Source organism: Oncorhynchus kisutch, linkage group LG6 (genome assembly GCF_002021735.2).
Source record: "Oncorhynchus kisutch isolate 150728-3 linkage group LG6, Okis_V2, whole genome shotgun sequence".
Taxonomy (NCBI): Eukaryota; Metazoa; Chordata; class Actinopteri; order Salmoniformes; family Salmonidae; genus Oncorhynchus; species Oncorhynchus kisutch.
This window is the reverse complement of record NC_034179.2, coordinates 8,589,920-8,611,031: the sequence shown is the minus strand read 5'-3', so window position 1 is coordinate 8,611,031 and position 21,112 is coordinate 8,589,920. Positions and strand designations below refer to the sequence as shown.

Below are 21,112 nucleotides of genomic sequence, written 5' to 3'. Positions count from 1 at the left end.
AAATTAGCCTCGTGGTTAGTGAGAGTATCAGCAAAAAGGGTTAATCAATATGGACCCCATCCCTTAACACTGCTAACAGGAGCCTCTGATCTGTCCTGGCCAATAGGGTAAGATGTGTTCTTCCCACCGCTGCTGTGTGGAGCAACACGTCTGGTCAGTGAGACTACAGTAAAACAAGGTAAACGCCATCTAGTGGACTGCACAACACATGACAGTCTTCTGACGAAAAGAGGTACATGTTACACACTACAGTAGCTAGTGATACCTACTGTGTAGCAAAACAGGGCAGGTGTGAAATTCCTGGTATCACCACATATCTGCTGCTGACTTTTCTTTACGGATTATTATTTTTTTCACAATTTCTTAAATTGATTGATTTGTATCCTGACCATAACAAAATCAGCCAAAATATGTAGGGATGGCAGGTAGCCTAGTGGTTAGGTCGTTGGGCCAGTTACCAAAAGGTTGCTGGATTGAATCCCAGAGCTGACAGGGTAAAAAAAAAAAAATGTTGTTCTGACCCTGAACAAGGCAGTTAACCCACTGTTCCCCGGTAGGACTACATATGCATCCTCGTGTGGTTTTTGGAACATGGCTAAAAGAAGTCTGGAGATGTTGTTATTACAGGTACCTAACCACCCTGCTATCTCTGTCAACAACCACTCTCAGTGTCCCAAATGGCACCCTATCCCCTATATAGTGCACTACTTTTGACCAGAGCCCTGGGATCCTTAGTGAAAGTAGTGCACTACATAGGGAATAGGTTGTTATTTGGAACAGAACCACTGTCCTATCTCCCCCGACAACGATGGAACTCCAAACACACATACTGTCCCACATTTTGTTACATCACAGCCTTATTCTAAAATTGATTTTTTTTAAATCCTCAGCAATTTACACACAATATCTCATAACGACAAAGTGAAAACAGGTTTTTAGACATGTCTGAAAATGAATAAATAACAGAAATACCTTATTTACATAAGTATTAAGACCCTTTGCTATGAGACTCAAAAATGAGCTCAGGTGCATCCTGTTTCCATTGATCATCCTTAAGATGTTTCTACAACTTGATTGGATTCCGCCTGTGGTAAATTCAATTGATTGGACATGATTTGGAAAGGCACACACCTGTTTATATAAGGTCCTACAGTTGACAGTACATGTCAGAGCAAAAACCAAGCCATGAGGTCAAAGGATGTGTCTGTAGCGCGCCGAGACAGGATTGTGTCGAGGCACAGATCTGGGGGATTTTTTTATTTTTTTTTACAGGCTATTTAGAGTTTTCCAAAAGTCACCTAAAGACTATCAGACCATGATAAACAAGATTCTCTGATCTGATGAAACCAAGATTGAACTCTTTGGCCTGAATGCCAAGTGTCACTTCTAGAGGAAACCTGGCACCATCCCTACAGGGAAGCATGCTGGGGCAGCATCATGTTGTGGAGAGGTTTTTCAGCGGAAGGGCCTGAGAGACTAGTCAGGATCAAGGCAAAGATGAACATAGCAAAGTACAGAGAGATTGATGACAACCTGCTCAGGACTTCAGACTGGGTAAAAGGTTCACCTCCCAACAGGACAACAACCCTAAGCACACAGCCAAGATAACGCAGGAGTTGCTCTGGGACAAGTCTCTGATTGTCCTTGAGTGGCCCAGCCAGAGCCTGGACTTGAACCTGATTTAACATCTCTAGACAGACCTGATAATAGCTGTGCAGCGACTCTCCCCATCATTCTGACAGAGCTTGAGAGGATCTGCAGAGTCAAATGGGAGAAACTCCCCAAATACAGGTGTGCCATGATTGTAGCGTCATACCCAAGAAGACTCAATGCTATAATCTCTGTCAAAGGTGATTCAACAAAGTACTGAGTAAAGGGTCTGAATACTTATGTAAATGTGATCTTTTTAATAAATGAGCAAAATGTCCAAATACCTGTTTTTGCGTTGTCGTTATGGGTTATTGTGTGTAGATTGATGGGAGTCATCACTAAATGTGAAAAAAAGTCTAGGGGTCTGAATACTTTCCGAATGCACCGTATGTCACAAATGGTGTGATTAACAAAAGACGAGGTTGGGGGTGATAGTTTTCCCACAGTGTTGAGGAATGCTCCATTCACTAGTTCATATTGTTAGTCAGACCCCAAGCTCCAAGTCTTGGCTCACCTTCTGTGGCTGACACGGATGACTACTAACCAGGCCGCCATGTTTGGCAGCGATGACAAATGACAGCGATGGAGTTGGCAAGAGCACAATCAGGCTTAGGACCAGGCTAGATGACCGCATAGGTTGGTTTACTGTACTGTATGTGAATAACAGGATGGGGATGATGAGAGAGGACTAGAGCTGTTGCACCAGACCATGACCCCCGTCTTGACCCCTAATCTATTATACTGCAACAGAAGGTGTTGATTCAGGGACTTTTCCTTTCTCTGTGTTACAATGAAACCTCTTAATTCTTCAACTCCAGGGGCGGTAGGGTAGCCTAGTGGTTAGAGTGTTGGACTAGTAACCGGAAGGTTGCAAGTTCAAATCCCCGAGTTGACAAGGTACAAATCTGTCATTCTGCCCCTGAACAACACAGTTAACCCACTAGGCCGTCATTGAAAATAAGAATTTGTTCTTAACTGACTTGACTAGTTAAATAAAGGGAACATTTAAATAAAAAATATCAAATCCGTCCGTGATTAGAAGTCCTATAGGGTGACAGATAATTGGCCAGGGTAGGCAGTCATTGTAAATAAGAATTGGTTCTTTAACTGACTTGCCTAGGTTACATTTAAAAAAAATAAAAAAACCTCCTACACTTGTAGGATTGTCTGCTAAAATCACACCAATGGACGAAGAATGGAATATAGTCTATGTTTGGCAGAACTAGACCAAACCCCTAGCACAGAACCATGGACTTTTATCTGGGACTGACCATAATCATATATCTCTGCATGGTTGGATCTTCCACTAACACACCAGACTATAAACTGAACCACCCCCACTGAACTACTGCTGCTGAATTCATGTGAGACCACTGTGCTCCTGAACTCTGCATACGTGAGACCACTGTGCTCCTGAACCCTGCATATATGAGACCACTGTGCTCCTGAGCCCTGCATATGTGAGACCACTGTGCTCCTGAACCCTGCATATGTGAGACCACTGTGCTCCTGAACTCTGCATATGTGAGACCACTGAGCTCCTGAACTCTACATATGTGAGACCACTGTGCTCCTGAACCTTGCATATGTGAGACCACTGTGCTCCTGAACTCTGCATATGTGAGACCACTGTGCTCCTGAACTCTGCATATGTGAGACCACTGTGCTCCTGAACTCTGCATATGTGAGACCACTGTGCTCCTGAACTCTGCATATGTGAGACCACTGTGCTCCTGAACTCTGCATATGTGAGACCACTGTGCTCCTGAACTCTGCATATGTGAGACCACTGTGCTCCTGAACTCTGCATATGTGAGACCACTGTGCTCCTGAACTCTGCATATGTGAGAGTCTACACCAGCTCTGTCTACACCAGTTCTGGGTTCAAATAGTAATTGATTTGTTGCAAATAATTTAGCTGCTATTGACGGAGGTTGTCTGGTGCAATGGAATAGTCTAGTCCTAAAAGTACAAACACCATCTATCTGGAACTCCAGGCAGACTCAGTAAAGCAACAAATTCGATGGGAGAAAAAAAAACTCCAAATACTATTTGAACCGAAGTCTGACCCACCCAACTCCGAGAGGATAGGAGCCATAGCATGGTAAAAAGGTGTCAGTGACCTACCTTGCAGACGTGGAGATGCCCTCATTTTGACCCCGGGTAAAGTGTTCTTAGAACACGCCCCCCCCCCCCACCCCACCGATGATCGTTGCCCTTGGCAACCCTTATCAGATAGATTAGCACCTCTAGTATAAGTGGCCGGTCGAGGCTCCTCTAGTCTCATTTACACAGAATTCAGGAGTCTAGTCTCTGCTCTCTTCAACATGAGGACAGCACAGTACATTGCCCTCTTCATGTTCCTGACTCTGCTCTGCCCAATCCAGGTAGGATGCTAGGTCTTTGATCTTGTCCACCAGCCGGTTCACTCTATGCAATACACAATGGAGCCTGGGAAGAGGTTAGCCTATATCTGATCTGATGATATATCAGCTTGGCATTAACATGAAGTTTATTTAGTCCTTTGCCTTTTGGATCAAGGTCTAAAATTGTATTGGGAAATTTGCTAGCATTGCTGCAGGTTCAGATTACTGCAGGTTGTAACTTCAGTGTCTGTCTGTGTTGTAACAGACTATCTATAGAATGACTTCCGTCAGGCTGTTTCAGTGAACGAACCATGTTTCAATGAGACTGAAAATAAAATCATGCACACTGCATTTGTTTATAAAGGAGAATGACGTTACGCCTTCCTCCACCTTCCTAAGGTGCAAACCGCTCCTGTGCCTGAGGATTGGACGGGCCTGATCACCCGAGCCAAGCGCTCTCTCCTTTGGCGATGGAATACTCTGAAGCCCGTTGGCACAAGCTGCAGAGAGCACGACGAGTGCGGGACCAAATACTGCAGGTACTGGATTTGAATAGGGAGAGCTATAAATCAAACCAGAACACTAGCTTATACTAATTTCCAGTGCTATGCTCCTATTCAAAACAATTCTTTCCATTTTTAACACATTTTCTAATCTTTGGATATTTTTGACCCATTTGTTTACAGGAAAAAGATCTGTTCGTTCCAGGTTTTTATTTCTTGAACTGAAATATATAACTCTGGACACAGCCAGAACAACAATCAATGGAGAAGCAACAATCAATGGAGAAGCAACAATCAATGGAGCCTGTCAATGGAATGCCTAACTGTACAAACTGATGTCACAGGATTTTAATTGGCTCGCCAAATATTTGGTAAAAACAGCTAACCAACTAATTTGAATAGCTCGATAACCACTTCCTAACTGATAAAAAAATTTAATAATAATGTACCAGGTACAGTCTAACAGTAAGCTGTAAATGTTGTAAAGTTACGTGAACCCTGTGTCAGTATGTCCAATCAGATAATAGCATTCCCATTGGAGATACTTCATCTATCCAATCAACAAAATGTTTTAAAACTAAATACAGACAATGCACTCAAACCAACATGAAGCAGTTTATTGACAAGAAAAAAAGAATGTCTGCGGAAGATATGTTTAAAACTGTGACGATGCCATGGAGACATTATTTATTTGTAAATTATTTATTTGTATATAATTGTCAAGATTGTACACACACAATGTAAATAATGTTAAAATATATTATTGCATTTTTTTGTGACATGGTAGTGAAAGTATTTTATTGTTTCTTACAACAACAACAAAAAACCCATATGCAGGTTCTCTCTCTTATAGAGCAAACATAATACCACACATGTCCAATAACAATTATAACTCATACTAGTTCAGATGAAGGACAGAAAAATGAATACGAAAAAAAGTAGTCTGCAACTTATGCATACCAGTGATCGGAACATAGAGTTGTGAACATTACTTGGATGCTCCACAGATGGTCATACTATCAACAAAGTACCTGTTGATATACCATCTGTTGATAAGCAACTGCTTGCTAAGGTTATAACTGCTTGCTAAGGTTAGTGTTAACTAACTAGTTTTAGACTAAGAGGTTAGGGTAAGGGTTACGTTTAGGGTAAGGATAAAGTTTAGGGTTAGTAGATTGCTAGTTGAATGTTAACCGATACTCTTTTATCACGCTAAAATAGACCAGAATACACATGCCTGTCCGTTGTGAAATTGGTTCATCACAAAAATAAAGAAATTGGAAACAACGTTTTCAAATGCAGATTCCCAGAAGCAGGAATATCAGCATATGATTTGCCACTTCTCTCAGTGATCACAAGCCCAGGCAGCAGAACATTGTTGTCCAGTATTTTCTCATGCGTCTACACTCTTACTTAGTACTGTTTTGACACGGTATCAATTAGCAATGATATATTTAACAGTGGATTCTAATGCCTGCTGACTAAATACATGTCCTAATGTATGTACAGATTCACTGATGTTTGATAAAATGTTGATAACATCCCCCTATACGTATGTAGGTATGTAGTTATAATCAGAAGTGGTGAAAATTCCATTTCAATTCAGTCAACCCAGGATAAATAAAAAAAAATAAGTTAACCACCTGAATTTAAATGGAATTGACCCCTACCCTGTAGCTCTTATTTCACACAAACCGGACAGATCATTCCTCTTAGGCCGACCAGACAGATCATTCCTCATAGGCCGACCAGACAGATCATTCCTCATAGGCCGACCAGATCATTCCTCATAGGCCGACCAGATCATTCCTCATAGGCCGACCAGACAGATCATTCCTCATAGGCCGACCAGACAGATCATTCCTCATAGGCCGACCAGACAGATCATTCCTCATAGGCCGACCAGACAGATCATTCCTCATAGGCCGACCAGACAGATCATTCCTCATAGGCCGACCAGACAGATCATTCCTCATAGGCCGACCAGACAGATCATTCCTCATAGGCCGACCAGACAGATCATTCCTCATAGGCCGACCAGACAGATCATTCCTCATAGGCCGACCAGACAGATCATTTCTCATAGGCCGACCAGACAGATCATTTCTCATAGGCCGACCAGACAGATCATTCCTCATAGGCTGACAAGCAGTATAAAAACATATATAAGTGACAATGTCACCGGGGTGTGTAATATAAGAATAACTTCCCTGCGCTGACGCCAGCAGTCCAATTGGGGGATGTTTTGATACACTGTAAATCTTCAATTAAAAGTCTCATATAGCCACCTGTCCCTTTTAATAGCCAGGCGACGGCACATATTTCAGCAAATAAACGGCCATTTCAAATAAACGGCTGGGCTATAAATGAATTATTTTACGAGGTTGACATGAATTGTTTACGAGGTTTGACTTGTTACATTAAACAATTCGGTAACGACTCAAATTATAGCAATCATCCGTCTTTAATCGTCATTAAAAGAAACCTCTAGCATTTGGCTGCTAACAGCTGAGAACTGCTAACTAACTGGCTAGCACAAAAACAGTCAACAACTTCGGGAGTACAGAGCCCCGGTCAGATCGCCCTCTAGTTAGTGGTGAAAGTAAGATCTTCCGAAAATGCACAGTCAAAGAAGAGAATCATTATTCTGTCAAGGAAACATTTTTTTTCTCTAAATAAAAGGCATACTAACAGAAAATAAACTTGACAGTATGTAAATGATTAGAATGCTGGAAGTGAATGCTGGAATTAAACAATTAACTATGGAAATTAACAAAAAGTTGTGTGCATTAAGGAAATAGACGCCTGGCTCAAATAGAAGCCTGTCTCTAATATACATCTGTTGTGTTAAGTGATTTAAGCAAATAAACACCCAGGCTATTAATTGAAGTTTTACAACATTCCGAACCCTAATAATGACAGTGATAGATTATAATAATATTGCAATTCTTTTCAACAGCCTCTCAATGGCTGACATGATCTTGGCAATCTGCCCGAGCTTCTATCCTCTCCCATTCCCTACTATCAGTGTTCCATCTCTCTGGATGACCCTAAAACACAACATTTAAAAGCAAGAAAAAATATTAAATAAAATGTACAGTCAGCTTCCGTGTAATTCATGTAAAAAAAAAACAACACAATTTTGGATAAAAATAAAAAACAGATTAAAATGTCAGACTTTAGAAATAATTTTAACTATTCATTTTCAAAGATTAAAAAACATTCTCAATCCGGTTCCTGATCTAGCCTTACAGTAGAGTCAATAGTGAGGTTATGGTTACAGGGTAGAAGCTGATTCAATCTGGTAAAGTGGAGATAGTACACAGTCAGAACCCTTGATATTGTTAACAAAAACATGGATGGCAATCCTAATCCTGTCCTCCCAGGATACCACTATATCCGGTGGAGCGAATTCTACTTCTTGTGGGACTAGGACTTCAGAAGGGGCTGGCGTTCGGCAGAAGAGCTCTGAGGAGAACATTTTAAGAAAAAAAAAATCAATATTTAGTCCGATCTGATTTCAGATCTGTTTTCAGATAACGAGCCTTACATGTTGTGTACCCCAGGACTCAAGTATAAAGTATAAAAGGACTTGGCTCGAGAAAAAAGGACTTGAGTATGAAGGGCTGAGTTTTACGCAAGGGTCTAGGGACTCAACTCTGACTTAGAAGTTTGACTGACGAGACCTACATGTGTTCTTGATGGTTGATTTCGCCCTTGTACATCGTTAGATAAGAAAAAACAGACCAACAGCCAGCCAGCTATACCTAGTAATGACTCTCTTTAAGCACATATTGTTTTGATAACATCCTGAGTGGGGAACATGCATCCATCATAGAAAGCTGTGTGGGAGTTCTCCGGATGCTGCCAAGGTTACTTTACATTTTTTTTTATACCAAAACATTATTGAATACTCGATTCTGATTGGCTGAATACAGTTCTTTGTGGGAACCGCCCCTGATAACGTGTCGGGAGCCTTCTCTTCCTCCAGTTTCCTGGTATTATTACACTAACATGTAGCTACAGGGTGGAGTTGTTTATGACTTACATAACTACTCCCAAAATGGAACAGATGACATCTTCATGAAGTCATAGGTTTCCCAAACTCTGTCCTGGGGCCCCCCCCGGGGCCACGTTTTGGTTTTTGCCGTAGCACTACACAGCTGATTCAAATAATGAACCTTGATAAGGAGTTGGTTACTGGAATCAGCTGTGTAGTGCTAGGGCAAAACCAAAACGTGCACCCGGAGGGGGGGGGGGGGCCAGGACAGAGTTTGGGAAACCTTGACGTAGCCTATGACTTCATGAAGATGTCACCTGTGGGCCGTTAACCCACTGTTCCTAGACCAGTTAGCCCACTGTTCCTAGACCAGTTAGCCCACTGTTCCTAGACCAGTTAGCCCACTGTTCCTAGACCAGTTAGCCCACTGTTCCTAGACCAGTTAGCCCACTGTTCCTAGACCAGTTAACCCACTGTTCCTAGACCAGTTAACCCACTGTTCCTAGACCAGTTAGCCCACTGTTCCTAGACCAGTTAGCCCACTGTTCCTAGACCAGTTAACCCACTGTTCCTAGACCAGTTAACCCACTGTTCCTAGACCAGTTAACCCACTGTTCCTAGACCAGTTAACCCACTGTTCCTAGACCAGTTAGCCCACTGTTCCTAGACCAGTTAACCCACTGTTCCTAGACCAGTTAACCCACTGTTCCTAGACCAGTTAGCCCACTGTTCCTAGACCAGTTAGCCCACTGTTCCTAGACCAGTTAGCCCACTGTTCCTAGACCAGTTAACCCACTGTTCCTAGACCAGTTAACCCACTGTTCCTAGACCAGTTAACCCACTGTTCCTAGACCAGTTAACCCACTGTTCCTAGACCAGTTAACCCACTGTTCCTAGACCAGTTAACCCACTGTTCCTAGACCAGTTAACCCACTGTTCCTAGACCAGTTAACCCACTGTTCCTAGACCAGTTAACCCACTGTTCCTAGACCAGTTAACCCACTGTTCCTAGACCAGTTAACCCACTGTTCCTAGACCAGTTAACCCACTGTTCCTAGACCAGTTAACCCACTGTTCCTAGACCAGTTAACCCACTGTTCCTAGACCAGTTAACCCACTGTTCCTAGACCAGTTAACCCACTGTTCCTAGACCAGTTAACCCACTGTTCCTAGACCAGTTAACCCACTGTTCCTAGACCAGTTAACCCACTGTTCCTAGACCAGTTAACCCACTGTTCCTAGGCCAGTTAACCCACTGTTCCTAGACCAGTTAACCCACTGTTCCTAGGCCGTCATTATAAATACGTTTTATTTATTAACTGACTTACCTAGTTAAATAAATAAAAAATAAAAAAAGTGCACTACTTTGGACCTGAGCCCTACGACACATGAATGACCTATGACCTCTCACCTCTGGGATCCGTTGACGACACTGGGCCACCATGAAGATCACGCCCAGGAGGATGCCTAAGCCAATCAGCATAAAGGGTATGTTGACCACTATGTTGCCCTCCGCCACGATCACCTGCAGCTGTTTGGCCGATACCTCATCGATCACAACACTCTGTGGGGAGAAGAGAAGACATAAGGGGGTCATACATGCTTATGTCAAGTCATACCATGCATTATAACTGGATCATAATGCATTATACCTGCAGGCTAAAATGTAACACGTAAGAGGTAACAGGTAAAGAGTTAAATAGCTGAGGAACGCTCAACTCTGTTCTCTTATATTGAGGCAGAGTTGAGTTATAACTGGTCAGGCGATGTGCTAACAACAACATAATCAAGTGTGTCTGTGTGCAAGATAACCTGTGATGTTCTGTTGACAAAACCAGATCGTGGTGACAAAGTCATGACTTCCGGACTTGTCTCCGTGCTGCTAAGGCTGTTTGTTGATACTTGCAAAACTTTTATTTTATTTTGTACTTTTAATAAAAATATAGATTTAACACATTTACCAACATCTTTGCCCCCCCCCCCAACTTTTGTCATTCAACCTTTTCACCCCGGACACTTTATGTGGACAAGGTTCTACAGGACCCCCACCAGCCGAAGCTAAGTAGTAACATTAACACTTTGCCATCGAATTGTCGCTGTACTCATATACAGGAGAACTATCGCCTTATGGTGAGGATAGCCGTGTTGCAAGCCCAGCTTCAGACGCAATCGCTAGGCAAGGGTAATTTCAGTGTAGGAAAGAATGAAACGGTGACTGTGCCACCAGTAACTACAGATAGTAGTATAAATCCCCTCGCACGGTCCCCGCAGCCAGACAACTTTCTCAAGGCTTCTGGAAAGAAATGCTGTTCAACCGGTGACGTTCATTCAGCCGACAGAAACTTTCAACCGGTTCTCCCCATGAAGCAACGAGTCGGAGTCAGAGGCCGAGCCTTCTCTGGTCTCTCCTCCAACCGTTACGGGGTCTGAGCCTTCTCTGGTCTCTCCTCCAACCGTTACGGGGTCTGAGCCTTCTCTGGTCTCTCCTCCAACTGTTACGGGGTCTGAGCCTTCTCTGGCCTCTCCTCCAACCGTTACGGGGTCTGAGCCTTCTCTGGTCTCTCCTCCAACCGTTACGGGGTCTGAGCCTTCTCTGGTCTCTCCTCCACCCGTTACGGGGTCTGAGCCTTCTCAGGTCTCTCCTCCACCCGTTACGGGGTCTGAGCCTTCTCAGGTCTCTCCTCCAACCGTTACAGCGTCTGAGCTGCCGAAGCCTCCCACTATTAGCTCGGACAAATTGAAAACCCTAGTCATTGGCAACTCTATTACCCGCCAGTGTTAAGACTTTAAAAGAATCATCCAGCGATCAAACACTGTTTACCAGGGGGCAGGGCAACCGACGTTAAGGCTAATCTGAAGATGGTGATGGCTAAAGATAAAACTAGTGAGTGTAGAGAGTATAGAGATATTGTTATCCATGTCGGCACCAACGATGTTCGGATGAAACAGTCAGAGGTCACCAAGCGCAACACAGTTTCAGTGCGTAAATTAGCTAGAACTATGTATCGACATCGAGTAATTGTCTCTGGCCCCCTTCCAGTTAAGGAGAGTGATGAGCTCTACAGCAGTTTCACAACTCAATCGCTGGTTGAAAACTTTTTTGCCCCTCAATATAGCACTTGAAGATAATTGGCCCTCTTTCTGGGACTCACCCACAAACAGGACCAAGCCTGGCCTGCTGAGGAGTGACAGACTCCGTCCTAGCTGGAGTGGTGCTCTCATCTTATCAACATAGACAGGGCTCAAATTCCTCTACCACCACAATGAGACAGCCAGTGAAGTCTGCCACTAGCACAGTCAGTGAGATCAGCTCAGCTATCCCCATTGAGACTGTCTGCGCCGTAATCTAGGTTGAGCAAAACTAAACATGACGCTGTTCGCCTTAGCAATCTCACTGGAATAAAGACCCTGCATTCCTGTCATTATTGAAAGAGATTGTGATCTCTCACATCTCAAAAAAAAGGGCCCCTTACTGTTAGATCCCTCACTTCAAAGGCAGTTATAGTCAATGAACTAATCACTGATCAAAATCTTGATGTGATTGGCCTGACTGAAACATGGCTCAAGCCTGATGAATTTACTGTGTTTAAATGAGGCCTCTCCTCCTGTTTACACTAGTTACAATATCCCCCGTACTTAACGCAAAAATAGTCATGAAATCTATGCAGCATACTCAAACACTTTTCATAGCTACTGTTTACAGAACTCCTGGGCCGTATACAGCGTTCCTCACCGAGTTCCCTGAATTCCTATTGGACCTTGTAGTCATGGCAGATAATATTCTAATTTTTGGTGATTTCAATATTCACATGGAAAAGTCCACAGACCCACAGACCCACTCCAAAAGGATTTTGGAACAATCATTGACTCAGTGGGTTTTGTCTAATATGTCTCCGGACCAAGTCATTGCCACCCTGGATCTAGTTTTTACCCGTGGAATAAATATTGTGGATCTGTGTGTTTCTCATCATAATCCTAGACTATCGGACCACCATTTTAATACTTTTGCAATCACAACAAATAATCTGATCAGACCTAGGATCTAAATGTAACCTTGCGTAATACCCTAGATGCAGTCGCACCCCTAAAAATAAAACATATTTCCCACAAGAAATTAGCTCCCTGGTATATAGAAAATACACGAGCCATGAAGCAAGCTTCCAGAAAATTGGAAAGACAGTACCATGTAATATCGAAGAGCCCTCACTGATGCTCGATCATCCTATTTTTCCAACCTAATTGAGGAGAATAAGAACAATCCAACATTTATTTTTGATACTGTCGCAAAGCTAACTAAAAAGCTGCATTCCCCAAGAGAGGATTACTCACTTCAGCAAGTGAATTCATGAACTTCTTCGATGAAAATATAATTAGAAAGCAAATTACGGACTGCTCTTTGAATCTGCATATTCCTCCAAAGCTCAGATGTCCTGAGTCTGCACAACTAGGATTAATGGAGACACTGAAGTTTTATAATCCTGTATTTATTGACACATTGATGAAAATAGTCTTGGCCTCTAAACCTTCAAGCTGCCTACTGGACCCTATTCCAACTAAACTTCTGAAAGAGCTGCTTCCTGTGCTTGGCCCTCCTATGTCGAACATAATAAACGGCTCTCTATCCACCGGATGTGTACCAAACTCACTAAAAGTGGCAGTAATAAAGCCTCTCTTGAAAAAGCCAAACCGTGACATATTTAACATTTTTCTTGACCCTGAAAATGTATAATAAAAAACAAAACAAAAGCGCTTTAAGTCTTTATTGAACTCATCTCTTCAGTAGGTCCTATGATTGAGTGTAGTCTGGCCCAGGTGTGCGAAGGTGAATGGCAAGGCACTGGAGCGAAAAACCGCCCTTGCTGTCTATGCCCAGCCGGCTCTCCTCTCTCCACTGGGATTCTCTGCCTCTGACCCGATTACGGGGACTGAGTCACTGGCTTACTAGTGCTCTTCCATGCTGTCCCTAGGAGGGGTGCGTCACTTGAGTGGGTTGAGTCACTGACTTGATCTTCCTGTCCGGTTTTGTGCCCCCTCGGGCTTGTGCGGTGAAATAGATCGTTGTGGGCTATACTCAGCCTTGTCTCAGGGTAGTAGGTTGGTGGTCTGTTGATATCCCTCTAGTGGTGTTGGGGCTGTGCATTGGCAAAGTGGGTGGGGTTATATCATGCCTGGTTGGCCCAGTCTGTTATATCTGGTGTAATTCTCCTGTCTTATCTGGCGTCCTGTGTGAATTTAAGTATGCTCCCTCTTAATTCTCTCTCTCCCTCCCCTCCTGGAGGATCTGAGCCCTAGGACCATGCCTCAGGACTACCTGGCCTGAAGACTCCTTGCTGTCCCCAGTCCACCTGGTCGTGCTGCTGCTCCAGTTTCAACTGTTCTGCCTGTGGCTATGGAACCCTGACCTGTTCACCGGACGTGCTACCTGTCCCAGACCTGCTGTTTTCAACTCTCTAGAGACAGCAGGAGCGGTAGAGATACTCAATGATCGGCTATGAAAAGCCAACTGACATTTACTCCTGAGGTGCTGACCTGTTGCACCCTCTACAACCACTGTGATTATTATTATCTGACCCTGCTGGTCATCTATAAACATTTGAACATCTTGGCCATGTTCTGTTATAATCTCCACCCGGCACAGCCAGAAGAGGACTGGCCACCCCACATAGCCTGGTTCCTCTCTAGGTTTCTTCCTAGGTTCCTGCCTTTCTAGGGAGTTTTTTCTAGCCACCGTGCATCTACACCTGCATTGCTTGCTGTTTGGGGTTTTAGACTGGGTTTCTGTACAGCACTTTGTGACATCAGCTGATGTCAGAAGGGCTTTATAAATACATTTGATTGATGACTGCTGAACAATTAATCAAATGACCACTTGTCCTGCGGTTTTCGACTCTCACTCTCTGTAAAAATGGCCAGCTCATCTCCTTTCCAAGACCCCAAATTTGTTTTGGTTTTCCTCGTGTTCTGAACGGACACCCTGTGGTGGTTGCTACCGGCCTAAAATCCAGACCCTACATTTTTTTTAAACGTATTGTGTAGTGGAAGATAGAAACAACTGCATGTCTATGGATGTGTAGCTAGCTACAGTATGAAGCCGATCTGTGTATGGACCCAAAAACGTTTGGTATGAATATTAGTTCAGAACCTATCTATGAACTTCAGCTATCATAGTTCTTGTATCAACTTCAAGTCTGAATGGCATTAATGAAGCCTACGGATAGAGTAGAATATAATAACTTTAATTGTGCCAAGGAAACAAGTCCTATAGACACATGTACTGTAGTTATTACCACACATGAGATCCCCACATTGTAGCCTGTCATTGAATATATTCAAAGGTGCAATTCAGGTGTGAATCTCTGAGACATTCTTTTTCAGTCATATCCAATACCAGGTGTATCAAACTCCATTCTTTGAATGAGGCTGTCTGCATGTATGTATTACAATTATACACTTATTCACTGCTCCTGGGACATCAATGATTACACATTGTAACTACACAACAAACTAGTGAAGGGGCGACTCCAGAATGCTGGCCTTCTAGGCAGAGTTCCTCTGTCCAGTGTCTGTGTTCTTTTGCCCATCTTAATCTTGAATTTTAATTGGCCAGTCTGAGATATGGCTTTTTCTTTGCAACTCTGCCTAGAAGGCCAGCATCCCGGAGTCACCTCTTCACTGTTGGCATTGAGACTGGACAGAGGAACTCTGCCTAGAAGGCCAGCATCCCGGAGTCACCTCTTCACTGTTGGCATTGAGACTGGACAGAGGAACTCTGCCTAGAAGGCCAGCATCCCGGAGTCACCTCCTCACTGTTGACATTGAGACCGGTGTTTGCGGGTACTATTTAGTGAAGCTGCCAGTTGAGGACTTGTGAGGCGTCTGTTTCTCAAACTAGACACTAATGTACTTGTCCTCTTGCTCAGTTATGCACCTCCCACTCCTCTTTCTATTGTGGGTAGAGACAGTTTGCGCTGTTCTGTGAAGGGAGTAGTACACAGCGTTGTATGAGATCTTCAGTTTCTTGGCAATTTCTCACATGGAATAACCTTCATTTCTCAGAACAAGAATAAACTGACGAGTTTCAGAAGAAAGGTCTTTGATTCTGGCCATTTTGAGCCTGTAATTGAACCCACAAATGCTGATGCTCCAGATACTCAACTAGTCTAAAGAAGGCCAGTTTTATTGCTTCTTTAAATCAGGACAACAGTTTTCAGCTATGCTAACATAATTGCAAAATGGCTTTCTAATGATCAATTAGCCTTTAAAAATGATGAACTTGGATTAGCTAACACAATGTTCCATTGGAACACAGGAGTGATGGTTGCTGATAATGGGCCTCTGTACGCCTATGTAGATATTCCATTAAAAAAATCAGCCATTTCCAGCTACAATAGTCACTTACAACAGTAACATGGTCGACAATGTATTTCTGATCAATTTTAAATGTGCTTTTCTAAGTGACCCCAAATTTACGTACGTTTGACTAATCTGGGTTTGGCGGGTGCCAGGAGAACGCTACCTGCCCCAATGCATAGTGCCAACTGTTAAGTTTGGTGGAGGAGGAATAATGGTCTGGGGCTGTTTTTCATTGTTCGGGCTAGGCCCCTTGTTCCAGTGAAGGGAAATCTTAACACTACAGCATACAATGACATTCTAGACGATTCTGTGCTTCCAACTTTGTGGCAACAGTTTGGGGAAGGCCCTTTCCTGTTTCAGCATGACAATGAACTAAGCGAGGTCCATGCAGAAATGTTTTGTCGAGATCGTTGTGGAAGAACGTGACTGGCCAAACAGAGCCCTGATCTCAACCCCATCGAACACCTTTGGGATAACACCTTAGTTCCCTAAAGTGACAGAGTGTTTAAGGCCTACATAAGGTGGTCATAACAAATGTTATAAAGCCTGATGCAGGAGTGGTCTGCTATTCAGTTACCTTTGCTCCAGATATCTGGTGTAAGACTTAAGGACATTCCTGGCTGAGCAAGTATCATGTTTTCTCATCTAAAATGTTCAGCATTGTTGTGAGCCATGTGTCATTCTATTTATGTTTTTGGATCAGGATTTTGTTAAACTTTGACCGAGTGGGGAACAATCGCTTATTCAGATAATTAGTTAAATCACATGCCAAACTAAAAAGAACATCAATACAGTATACGAACGTGGACACCGGAAAACATATTTGAAAACAACAGCAGAAGGGGAACGGAACTAAATGAAGCTATATGCTGGGCCATCAGAGGTGTTGTCAATCTGCCAGTAGGCACAATGAAGATGCATGTAAATAGTAGATACATTGCGTGAAATAATGACCACGCCCAGCTTACCTCATTGAGATAGAGTACAGGAAACACCAGAGTCCTGATATCACCTGTTTGGCTGCAAAGAGAATGGAGGACAAAATGTTAGAACAACATTAGAATCTAAAGCCATTGTTTGATCACGGTGAGACAAAAGGGACGTGACTTACAGACATTCCGACGTCAAATCCTAAACCTGCACTGTTGGAACTAGGAACACAAGTATTTCGCTACACCCGCAATAACATCTGCTAAATATGTGTAAGTGATCAATAACATCTGCTAAATATGTGTAAGTGATCAATAACATCTGCTATAACATTGGATTTGATTTGAAACTGACCTTAACACCAACCTGAACTTTAACCCCTAACATTGACCTAATTTTAAGCAAATTAGGAAATTCAACTTTAGTTTGCCAGGCAGTCACGTCCCCTTAGTTTTTCCCTGTATGATCATTGCATGAAATCATTTTAAGAATGGACTTATATTCCGCACTATGCAAATGTATTTTCAGAATGCATTTACTCGGTTGTAATTTTAGAACCTGCTTGTTACTAGGTTTGGGCGTTATACCGTGGTATTTGGGAAAAGCCACAGGATGGTTTTTCAATACCCTCAAAACAATTTGAATATTTGTAGCGACTTAAACCTGCAGTCAACTTGTGTAATACCTTTAGGAGAAAAAGCAGATTGCGTTACTCATTTCACCAGTCACATTAAGAAGCTTACCATAGTCCCCCCCAGTAAAGTTGAGCCAGTCACATTATGAAGCTTACCATAGTTCCCCCCAGTAAAATTGAGCCAGTCACATTATGAAGCTTACCATAGTTCCCCCCAGTAAAATTGAGCCAGTCACATTATGAAGCTTACCATAGTTCCCCCCAGTAAAGTTGAGCCAGTCACATTATGAAGCTTACCATAGTTCCCCCCCAGTAAAGTTGAGCCAGTCACATTATGAAGCTTACCATAGTCCCCCCCACCAGTAAAGTTGAGCCAGTCACATTATGAAGCTTACCATAGTCCCCCCCCCAGTAAAGTTGAGCCAGTCACATTATGAAGCTTACCATAGTCCCCCCCCCAGTAAAGTTGAGCCAGTCACATTATGAAGCTTACCATAGTTCCCCCCCAGTAAAGTTGAGCCAGTCACATTATGAAGCTTACCATAGTCCCCCCCCCAGTAAAGTTGAGCCAGTCACATTATGAAGCTTACCATAGTTCCCCCCAGTAAAGTTGAGCCAGTCACATTATGAAGCTTACCATAGTTCCCCCCCAGTAAAGTTGAGCCAGTCACATTATGAAGCTTACCATAGTTCCCCCCAGTAAAGTTGAGCCAGTCACATTATGAAGCTTACCATAGTTCCCCCCCAGTAAAGTTGAGCCAGTCACATTATGAAGCTTACCATAGTTCCCCCCAGTAAAGTTGAGCCAGTCACATTATGAAGCTTACCATAGTTCCCCCCAGTAAAGTTGAGCCAGTCACATTATGAAGCTTACCATAGTTCCCCCCAGTAAAGTTGAGCCAGTCACATTATGAAGCTTACCATAGTTCCCCCCAGTAAAGTTGAGCCAGTCACATTATGAAGCTTACCATAGTTCCCCCCAGTAAAGTTGAGCCAGTCACATTATGAAGCTTACCATAGTTCCCCCCCAGTAAAGTTGAGCCAGTCACATTATGAAGCTTACCATAGTTCCCCCCAGTAAAGTTGAGCCAGTCACATTATGAAGCTTACCATAGTTCCCCCCAGTAAAGTTGAGCCAGTCACATTATGAAGCTTACCATAGTTCCCCCCCAGTAAAGTTGAGCCAGTCACATTATGAAGCTTACCATAGTTCCCCCCAGTAAAGTTGAGCCAGTCACATTATGAAGCTTACCATAGTTCCCCCCAGTAAAGTTGAGCCAGTCACATTATGAAGCTTACCATAGTTCCCCCCCCCCCAGTAAAGTTGAGCCAGTCACATTATGAAGCTTACCATAGTTCCCCCCCCCCCAGTAAAGTTGAGCCAGTCACATTATGAAGCTTACCATAGTTCCCCCCCCAGTAAAGTTGAGCCAGTCACATTATGAAGCTTACCATAGTTCCCCCCAGTAAAGTTGAGCCAGTCACATTATGAAGCTTACCATAGTTCCCCCCAGTAAAGTTGAGCCAGTCACATTATGAAGCTTACCATAGTTCCCCCCAGTAAAGTTGAGCCAGTCACATTATGAAGCTTACCATAGTTCCCCCCCCCAGTAAAGTTGAGCCAGTCACATTATGAAGCTTACCATAGTTCCCCCCCCCCAGTAAAGTTGAGCCAGTCACATTATGAAGCTTACCATAGTTCCCCCCAGTAAAGTTGAGCCAGTCACATTATGAAGCTTACCATAGTTCCCCCCCCCAGTAAAGTTGAGCCAGTCACATTATGAAGCTTACCATAGTTCCCCCCCCCAGTAAAGTTGAGCCAGTCACATTATGAAGCTTACCATAGTTCCCCCCCCCAGTAAAGTTGAGCCAGTCACATTATGAAGCTTACCATAGTCCCCCCCCCAGTAAAGTTGAGCCAGTCACATTATGAAGCTTACCATAGTCCCCCCCCCAGTAAAGTTGAGCCAGTCACATTATGAAGCTTACCATAGTTCCCCCCCAGTAAAGTTGAGCCAGTCACATTATGAAGCTTACCATAGTTCCCCCCCCCAGTAAAGTTGAGCCAGTCACATTATGAAGCTTACCATAGTTCCCCCCCCCAGTAAAGTTGAGCCAGTCACATTATGAAGCTTACCATAGTTCCCCCCAGTAAAGTTGAGCCAGTCACATTATGAAGCTTACCATAGTCCCCCCCCCCAGTAAAGTTGAGCCAGTCACATTATGAAGCTTACCATAGTTCCCCCCCAGTAAAGTTGAGCCAGTCACATTATGAAGCTTACCATAGTTCCCCCCCCAGTAAAGTTGAGCCAGTCACATTATGAAGCTTACCATAGTCCCCCCCAGTAAAGTTGAGCCAGTCACATTATGAAGCTTACCATAGTTCCCCCCCCAGTAAAGTTGAGCCAGTCACATTATGAAGCTTACCATAGTCCCCCCCCCCCCCAGTAAAGTTGAGCCAGTCACATTATGAAGCTTACCATAGTTCCCCCCAGTAAAGTTGAGCCAGTCACATTATGAAGCTTACCATAGTTCCCCCCCAGTAAAGTTGAGCCAGTCACATTATGAAGCTTACCATAGTTCCCCCCAGTAAAGTTGAGCCAGTCACATTATGAAGCTTACCATAGTCCCCCCCCCCCCAGTAAAGTTGAGCCAGTCACATTATGAAGCTTACCATAGTTCCCCCCAGTAAAGTTGAGCCAGTCACATTATGAAGCTTACCATAGTTCCCCCCAGTAAAGTTGAGCCAGTCACATTATGAAGCTTACCATAGTTCCCCCCCAGTAAAGTTGAGCCAGTCACATTATGAAGCTTACCATAGTTCCCCCCAGTAAAGTTGAGCCAGTCACATTATGAAGCTTACCATAGTTCCCCCCAGTAAAGTTGAGCCAGTCACATTATGAAGCTTACCATAGTCCCCCCCCTCCAGTAAAGTTGAGCCAGTCACATTATGAAGCTTACCATAGTTCCCCCCCAGTAAAGTTGAGCCAGTCACATTATGAAGCTTACCATAGTCCCCCCCCCCCCCCAGTAAAGTTGAGCCAGTCACGTGTTAGTTAGTAAATAGTACAACAGTAGAAAGAGGGAGCTGGTGAATCCATAGAGTTAATTATCTATCGGAGAGTCTCTGTGGTGCAGCACACGAGGTGATGAAACTACACATATGCAACTTACTACTAAATGTTGGGCCGTGGACACTTACAAGTGAAAGAGAACGAGGTAAATTGTGCAAATGAACAAAGTTGTGATGCATGATTTTCTGAAGGAAGAGCAGCATGTGTACGCGGAGCAGAAGAGAGAAGAAGAAAACACCTAGTAGGGACAAAAATGGCAGCTGTAAAGATAACTTATCCAGAGCTCTTTGACTTCTGGCAGATATCACTGAAAATAACATCCGGTAGCCACTGGCTATGCTTGTGTAACTTGATGAGCTGGATTTGCCAGTCTTCGCAATTAGTTTGTTCATTTTAACTCGTCAGCATTTAGCTAACAGTGTCTATGTGATTTCGCTATTATTAGTTTGTGCTAACTTTGGTAATAGAGGCCCAGTGGGCTTTTCTTGTGATTTTAGCACCCCCTTGTGTATTATGCCGGTAATATCGTAAATCCCGGGATGAGAGAAGGATGGTATGACTAAATGAAAATCTAGATACCGCCCAAACCTACTTGTTAGCCA

General features: G+C 43.4%; 1 protein-coding gene across 1 annotated transcript in view; it reads right to left on the bottom strand.

Moving 5' to 3' along the window:
* Nucleotides 1-5,121: 5,121 nt before the first annotated feature.
* Nucleotides 5,122-21,112, bottom strand: part of scarb2c (scavenger receptor class B, member 2c) — a 43,336-nt gene continuing 27,345 nt past the window's right edge. Inside the window, exons 10-12 of the mRNA XM_031826079.1 lie at nucleotides 16,841-16,892; nucleotides 9,931-10,083; nucleotides 5,122-7,987 (exon numbers count right to left, since the gene is read on the bottom strand). Coding sequence (XP_031681939.1) covers nucleotides 7,949-7,987; nucleotides 9,931-10,083; nucleotides 16,841-16,892 — 244 coding nt within the window. The 3' untranslated portion in view covers nucleotides 5,122-7,948. The remainder of the gene's footprint in view (nucleotides 7,988-9,930; nucleotides 10,084-16,840; nucleotides 16,893-21,112) is intronic.